The following is a 7,470-nucleotide window of genomic DNA, read 5'->3' as shown; positions in this document are numbered from 1 at the left end:
GTTTTTGGGAGGATGAGCCCCTCCTGCCTTGCCCTTGTCTCTGCAGAGGAGCTGCTGCCCCGGGCACAGCATCCCTCGGGCCAGCTGGGAGGCACCCCATGCCTGGAGCTCTGTGCTTAATCAAACCAATTAGCAATTTAATCTTGTTAACAAACCAAGATAATTGCAGCATTATCAAATTAGCCAGCTGCATGGAAATGCCTGCTTAATAGCTGATAATAGCTGGTCCTGATGGGGGAGGAGGGCTGTGATCTGTGACTAATGACCGCGGGAGGTGTAATCAGGCTGCTCCGCCGCGGCTGCCAGCCCCATCCTGCGTGTGGGGATGGCTGGGGGAGCGCTGGGGTTCTGCCCCTCTCGCCCCACGGCTTGTGTGGCACAGCACTCCCCACGCAGAGGGCTGGGCTGGTGTCAGGAGTAGTTTTCCCCTGGAAGGACACTGCACTGGAAAAAAGCAATGTCTGAATTTACACTGAATTTCATAGAATCAGCTGGGTTGGAAGGGACCTTCGAGATCATAAAGTCCAACCCTTGATCCACTACCGCTGTGGTTACTATTATTTGGCTGATGAGCTCCCAGCTCTTGTTCTGCCTGTCCCTGCTGGATCACTTGGTGTTTCTAGCCTTCCTAACACTGCAGGAGCTCTCCAGTTATCTCTGCCCTCCTGTGGCCAGGCTAAGCAGAGAGGTGGTTTTTCACCATAGGACTTTTTCCTTCTCAACCACTGAATAATTTCTGAGTCTTTGTCTCCCTCCCATTCCTCCATGGGGGGATCATAGAAGGACTCACTCCAGCAGATGCTCTTCCCAGTTTTGGCCAGGGAGCTTCCAGTATCTGCCTTGGGCCATGCTAGGGGTCAATCTCACAGCCAGAGGCTCCATCCTGCTGTGTTTGGGTAGTTTAAATATATGGCCAGTTGCTGCTGCTCTCCAGATTGGCTGGCTCGTGCCTGGCAGGCAGTGGGAATCATTATCCGAGCCCTTACACAGCACCAGCTCCTCTCTGTTCTCTGCAGTGTGTGCAGACAGACCAGGCTCATCTCCCAATCTGGGCTGGGTCTGCTTCTTGAGAATGGGACATGCAAGCCTGGCATCAGCCATGGGCTGGGGAGGGCTGGCAGGCACTGTCTGGGCACCAGCACAGGGTGGGTGATGCTCTGCCCCTGCAGCACATGGTGTAAGTGCCTGGCTCTGCTATTACACTGGGCAGAGGCCGGCGGGTCCCTCAGGCTGCACATGCTCGCTCTTGATGATATTTCTTGGCATTTCCTGAATTTTTGTCCCTGGCACTCAGCTGTACAAAAATTACAAGAACCCCTTGGAGCCGTGATTTTATTGTCCTGGCTTGAGGCTTTCCCAGGCAAGTTTCCTCAGCTGAGTTTTCCCCACCAGCCCAGGTCCAGTGAGGGGTTCAGCACCACTTGGGTCTGTGTGCCCCTGGATGGATTTTCTCCTTGAAGCCAGCCCCTTACCACACTGCAGGTGTGTAGCCAGAATGTTTTCATTCTCTTCCACAGGCAGAAATTCTGGGGTGAAACCAGCAGTGGGGCTGTGTGCCAGGACGGGCCCAGAGAGGGGCAGGAGGAGGTGGGGAAAGGAATCACACACCACAAGCACCCCTGAGACAAGGCTCTTTTATTTGCTAAAACGGCAGTGGAGAAGCAGAGGGAGAGGGCAAGCAGGTGGCACATGGCACTGCACAGGAGCTGTCATGGAGTGATCTTGGGGCCGAGGTGGTCTGAGCATGGGCTGGGGCCAGAGGTGGCATGGGGATGCTGAGATGGCCCTCGGTCTGTCCTGGGAGCCGAGCTCACACTGGTGAAAGGGAGGGAAAGAAGGTTGGGTCTGGTGTTCAGAGTAACCTCAGCCCACATGTTTGCCCACCAGCCACCCCCCATCCTGACAGTGGAGGGCTCTGGCAGGGGGACACAGCTCCCTGCCCACCGTCATCACACCCCCTTTGCTGCCCGGGAGGTTGGCACAGGCGGGGGGGCTCCCGAGCTCCTACCGTGGATGGGGCCTCTGCTGGGCTTCGGGATGCATCTCCTCCCGCAGTAGGTGGGGCAGCACTTCCTGAACCGGGGGCACTGCCGGTCGCTGTTGCACCGGTTCGGGGGGTTGTGCAGCGCGCAGACGATGCGGACGGGTGGGCAGGACCAGGCGCTGCCTGCAAGAGGAGGGACTTGTTTGCTCCAGGGCAGCTGCGGGACCCCGGGGAGATGCTGCCCAGCAAACACCCTTCTACTCTCCTCTCCTCTCCCTTCCCCTCTCCTCCCACAGGATCCTTGTAAACATAACTCATTCCCAACCCCTGAGCTTTTCCTCCCTGTACCTTACCCTGGGATGTCCCGTACCTGTTGGCAGTTCTGCCCAGAGGATGAGCATCCCCACCAGGACAAGGGCGGCCACCGACCTCATGCTGCCGTGTCCCTGGGAGGTGTGAGTGTGAGAGCTGTGGCACACAGACATTTAAACCCTTCGGGAGGATGGGGGTGGGGAACAGGATGTTTGTACCTTTTTTCCTCTGTCTATTGCGTTGTGTCTTCTGGAAGCCTTTTGCACAAGACACAGAGGGTATTGTTCAATTGCTCAAAAAAACGTTATTCCATTGCACAGCTGTCCCCTGCAACCACACCTGGGATGAGGGTCAAGCCAAGGGAAGATGGTCCAAGGTATCGTTCCCCTGGCAGGCTGGAGGCAGTAAAGCTCTTTCTTCTGGGCAAGTACCCTTCTGCAGGTATCCTTCAGGAGAAACCATTGTGGTGACTGTGCCATATTCCCCTCTGGGACTCTATTAAGTGGGTTTCCCCTCTCTACTTTGCTTGCATGCGGATCTGCAAACCAAACCTTAGAGCACAATCCAGATCAGCATGAGGCTGCCTGTGCCTTCCCAGGAATGATCCTTCAAGTTTTTCCCAGAGGTAACTTACCCGAGCCCCAAACCCTCCTGACTCCTGCCCCACTGCAGGTATAAGCTAATATGGGGAAAACAGCTTTGGCTTAGCCAAGAGTGAGTCTTTCTCAACCTCTTTGGGGGTCACCTGAACCCCAGTATCTTCTCTGGGTGCCTTGTAGGAATCAGGTTGATGCTGGAAGAAAGTGGCTGGCTTTGCTGGGGTAGGATAATCCACTCCTCACAGCCCTGTCATCAGCCATCATGGAACACAAGGACAGCTCAACTAAGCCCTAACTCTTGATGGCTGTAGGGAATGGGGACTGTATTCCTTGTCTGGATGGCAGAGGTCCCACCAGCATTCAGCACTCCATCTCTTCCTCCCTTCCAAGGAAATGCTACCCCCTGCTTCCCCGGCCTCCAGGCAAATCCGTTTTCTTTAACTGCCCTTGGGCAATGGGAAGTTGCTCCATTTCCCACCGGTGGGTCAACAGCCCCCTCACCTTGTCTAAGGGGTTCCTGGAGCCTTTCTGTGGGACTTCTCAGGCTGGCAGGAAACCAAGCTGTGCCGGAAGCAGGCTTTGGGAATGTCCCTGTGGAGCCAAACACTCCACATTCCCACAAAGAGCAGGCTGGGGCAGCCCCTGATTTTGTAACCAGGAAGGGTGAGGAGCAGCAAAAGCCCAATATCACCCCTAGATGGTCTGTGCAGCCCCTGAGCCCCCCACCATTGCACTGACCCAGCCTCTGGAGCCACCGCCTTCCAGCCAGGGCACAGTGGGCATCTTACTGCACTGCTTCCTTTTCAACCTTCCATCCTCAAGTCTTAATGGGCCACATTAACTTACTGGATATCTGTTAATTATTGTCCGATTTCCCTGTTAACTCTGTGGCTGCATTTAGCTCTTTGTAAAGTCATTTATTAAATAACCAGCAGAGGATATAGCCAACCCAAATAGACTTTCTGGGCTGTGCACCAACAATTTAGCACTTTTAATGAGAAATACAAGCATTGGATTAATTTTTAAGCAATCCTTTGGCACTCAGCTGCTGTTGGGGCTGGAGAGGACAATGCTGTGCTCCCATCTGGTGCCAGGACCCGGCTGAGGTGGGGCTTGGACCTATGCCTCCAAGGGAGGAGAAAAAACTAAGGAACAAGGCTTGGATTAAGCTGCAGAGAAGATGGAGGGGAAGAAATCCATCTGAAGCATATTCAATAGTGCTTTATTCATAGCAGGTGGAATAGTCTGAACTCCTTCTGTTGTAAACTCCCACAGAATAACCAGGACCCAGGCATTTCTGGGCACAGGATTGCCTGCAGGCCCCGTGCAGCACCCATGGCCCCAGGGTCCCTCAGAGCAGTCCCTGTTCCATATGACTCATGCTCTTCTACATGAAAACCACTCTCTGAGCCTCCTCCCGAGGCAGCAAGACCTGAGCTGTCAGATGCCGAGAATGCTGTGGCAGATGCTGCATTTTCCCAGCCAGAGCAAGGCTCTCCAGTTTGTATTCCCTGGGGATGGAAGGGATGAGACCAGTAGCCCTGGGTCCCCCAGCCTTAGAAAGGTGCACTAAGTGCCCAAGGAACAGCTTGTGCCCTGCAAAGCAGCCCTTGTCCCCCACCAGGGGATGAAGTGCTTTCAGCCTGATGATGACTTCCATCCATCAATCCCCCCCTCCATCCAACCATACATTCCCCAGCTCATGGGTGAGGATGCTCTGCTCCCGTCTGGGCCGCCTCCAGCACCTCAGGGTGCCCGGCAGAAGGGGGTGCCCACAGCCCAGAGCACCCTCGTGAGCGCTGGTGTCTGGTGCCACCTAGTGAAGAGACATTAATGAGGCAGGACCAGGTCCCAGATGGGATCCCACGGAACAGAGCCCGGCGGGATTTGCATCTCCTAATACCAAGAGTGTGCAAAGAAAATTAAAGCAGAGTGTGACCTCTGCCAGTGGGGCTCCATCTCTTCCTCCACATCCTCTTCCAGATCTATCTCCATCGTTTCCTCACTATCCAATACACTATCAATTTCCATCTCTTCTTCCATGTCTCGGCAGCCCATGTCAGGGGGCACAGTCTCAGAATGGGGTCCCTGTCCCACACCATTCCCACAGAGCTCCAGCCCACCTCCATGGGGGGTGCCCACCTCCATGGAACAGCACTGTACCTTCATCAGGACAAGAGGGAGCATCCTGCTGGGATGGATGGCAAGATCCACACAGCAGCTACTGTTCAGGACTGATGGGTATTGGAGGGAGCAGGTGAGGACAGTCTGCTGGGAGCAGGATGAAGGTTGGTCAGGGCAGAGGGTGCACTGGGAACTCCAGAAAGGTGCAATGGTAACAGGGCTGCTTTGTGCTCATCGCTGGGTGCTGGCCATTCCACATGGAACACGGACACAACTCCGGGAGCTGTCAAAGGAGTTGTGGGGCCGCTCCGCAGTGGGGGATGGGAATCATGGAATGATGGAATCCTTGAATGGTTTGTCTTGGAAGGGACCCTGAAGATCATCTCATTCTAACCTGAACAACCTTCCACCACACCAGGTTGCTCAGGGCTCCGTCCAACCGGCCCTTCAATGTTCCCAGGGATGGAGCCTCTCAGGCACTGCCTGTGCCAGTCCCCTCCACCCTCACTGGAAGAAAACATCTTCCTTAGGTCGAACCTAAATCGACCTCCTTCAGTGCAAAGCCACCCCCCCTTGGTGGCCCTGCTGAACACTCTGTCCCAGATTTCCTCTGGGTCCCTTCAGCTCCTGCCCGGCCGCACTGAGGCCTCCCTGGGACCTTCTCTTCTCCCAGCTCAGCAACCCCAACTCTCTCAGCCTTTCCTCAGGGTACAGGGGCTCCAGCCCTCAGAGCACCTTTGAGGCCTCCTCTGGACTCTCTCCAGCAGGTCCATGTCCTTCCTGTGCTGAGGACTCAGTGCTGGGGGCTGGGATGAGCCCTGGAGGGGCTGCAGCTTCATGGAGAACCATGGGGAATGTTGTGTTATCCCTCCAGAGGAAGGAAACACTTTTGTGCTTAGATAAAGGAATGAAGATGGTGCTGGTTCTTTGTAGAGTGTGCAGGGACGTGTCAGGAGCAGGTGCCGTCTGTCCCTTGTCCCAGCACACACCCCAGAATGGCTCCATGGGGCGCCTGGGCCAGGCCGTGGGTCCATCCCCCAGTTCACCTTGGAGATCCCTGTGTTCCAACAAGCACAGGCTCCAAAGCAAACCCCGGCAATGGGGACACAGCATCCATGTCATGCTGGCTCCGTCCAGCTGAGGCTGGGCCTGGGTTGTCCACAGAGCAAAGATTTCCCCAAAGGACTTGTGGAGCCCGAGCACAGGGGAACTTCCAAAAGCCAGAGGCCCCTGTCCTGATGCAGAGATACCTCTGGGACTCTGAAGCCCTGCTGAAAGGAGAGGCACGTGACATACAAATCTTCAGGGGGTTTATTGTCAGGATAGAAATTCCTTTATAGAAAAGATGAGTTTCAAAATAGCACTACTCTGCTCTCAAAATTAAATATACATAGATATATACACACACATACATATTGATAGAATAATTACCATTTTGCTATGTGATTATAAAACAAGATAATACCAATTCCCAAATAATTCTGCCAAACTAGGGCCAAGGGATCTGACAATTCCTGCCACCCGCTTTCCCATGGGAGCCCACCTTGGCACCATGGCAGGAGCTGGACAGGCATTCCTGGCCCTGCCTATGCCACCCAGCTCTTCTTGCCCCACAACTTGGCAGCAGATGCTGAGACAAGAGAAACTCTCAGGGTGACACCACTGTAGGATTTTTCTCTTGCAAAGTAGCTTGCCAGGCTCCAGAGGGGCTGTGCAGGGCTGGGTCATCCTAGTTGCTCTGTGGAAAGGCCAGGTGTCACATCTGTCCAAAGACCTGTCTGGCCACATGGTCATCTCCCCTCATCCCACACCTTCCAGCTGGGAGAAACGAGGCAACAGCGATGGGTGAAACCCCTTGGCTTCACAGCAGAGGTTTTGATCAAGTTCCTTTTTGGTGTTCTTAGGATTTTTTTTTAAATACAATCCACATCCCCCCAGGGATTTTGAGATATAAGAACGAACACTGATGCTTTACCATAACCTAGCAATAATAATGTCATGTAGCTACTGTACATCCCTGTGCCCCATCTGAGTGCTGCAGCCCTCTGCCAGGATCACTTCTTGTTGGCAATCTGCTTTTCCAAGTCTTCAAGTCTGGCTGTCATCTGAGCAAGTGAGCGTGCTAAGGAAACAGCGTGAGCTGGACGGTGTGGGGGGCAAAGAGCTTTTTCCCTTTGAAGAAGCCTAAAATTCTTCTCACCCCCCTTAACTTTCCCTCCCTTCCCCGTGTGAGCTCTGTTTCCAGCTGCCCTACACCCAAGCAAGCCCAGGTTTCACCATAAAGGATATTTTTCTCCGTCAGGCTCTGCAGGATGGCCACGGTGTTTGTCTGGAACTGCACCAGCGCCTCGCACTCACACGGGCTGCGGATCTCTGTCTCCCCTTTGCCTTCCTCTGGGATGTGGGGGTTTGGCTGCAGTCAGAGCCACAGCCCCACACTGCCCCCACGGC

The 7,470-nt window shown here is 54.5% G+C and overlaps 2 protein-coding genes across 3 annotated transcripts in view; both read right to left on the bottom strand.

Annotated features, from left to right (window-relative positions):
* Nucleotides 1-1,618: 1,618 nt before the first annotated feature.
* LOC135423827 (antileukoproteinase-like) lies at nt 1,619-5,174 on the bottom strand. Its single transcript, XM_064674471.1, has 5 exons — nt 5,059-5,174; nt 2,515-2,553; nt 2,355-2,430; nt 2,009-2,167; nt 1,619-1,815 (listed from the first exon to the last, which is right to left on the bottom strand). The coding sequence occupies exons 1-5, from the start codon at nt 5,080-5,082 to the stop codon at nt 1,811-1,813; spliced, it is 303 nt and encodes a 100-aa protein (XP_064530541.1). The 5' UTR covers nt 5,083-5,174; the 3' UTR covers nt 1,619-1,810.
* Nucleotides 5,175-6,312: 1,138 nt separating this feature from the next.
* Nucleotides 6,313-7,470, bottom strand: part of MATN4 (matrilin 4) — a 26,322-nt gene continuing 25,164 nt past the window's right edge. For both annotated transcript variants that reach the window (XM_064673635.1, XM_064673636.1), the window contains 2 exons: nt 7,309-7,413; nt 6,313-7,132 (listed from right to left, as the gene is read on the bottom strand). In XM_064673635.1, coding sequence (XP_064529705.1) covers nt 7,074-7,132; nt 7,309-7,413 — 164 coding nt within the window. In that variant the 3' untranslated portion in view covers nt 6,313-7,073. The remainder of the gene's footprint in view (nt 7,133-7,308; nt 7,414-7,470) is intronic.

This window comes from Pseudopipra pipra, chromosome 17 (genome assembly GCF_036250125.1).
Source record: "Pseudopipra pipra isolate bDixPip1 chromosome 17, bDixPip1.hap1, whole genome shotgun sequence".
NCBI classification, from domain to species: domain Eukaryota; kingdom Metazoa; phylum Chordata; class Aves; order Passeriformes; family Pipridae; genus Pseudopipra; species Pseudopipra pipra.
This window is presented reverse-complemented; position numbering and strand designations above follow the sequence as displayed.

Coding starts and splice junctions, on each gene's coding strand:
- LOC135423827 (XM_064674471.1), bottom strand. CDS start 5,082: ATGCTCCCTCTTGTCCTGATGAAG. Junction 2,554..5,058: donor TCCCTCTTGTCCTGATGAAG/GTACAGTGCTGT, acceptor CTTGTGCAAAAG/GCTTCCAGAAGACACAACGC. Junction 2,431..2,514: donor CAATAGACAGAGGAAAAAAG/GTACAAACATCC, acceptor CACACCTCCCAG/GGACACGGCAGCATGAGGTC.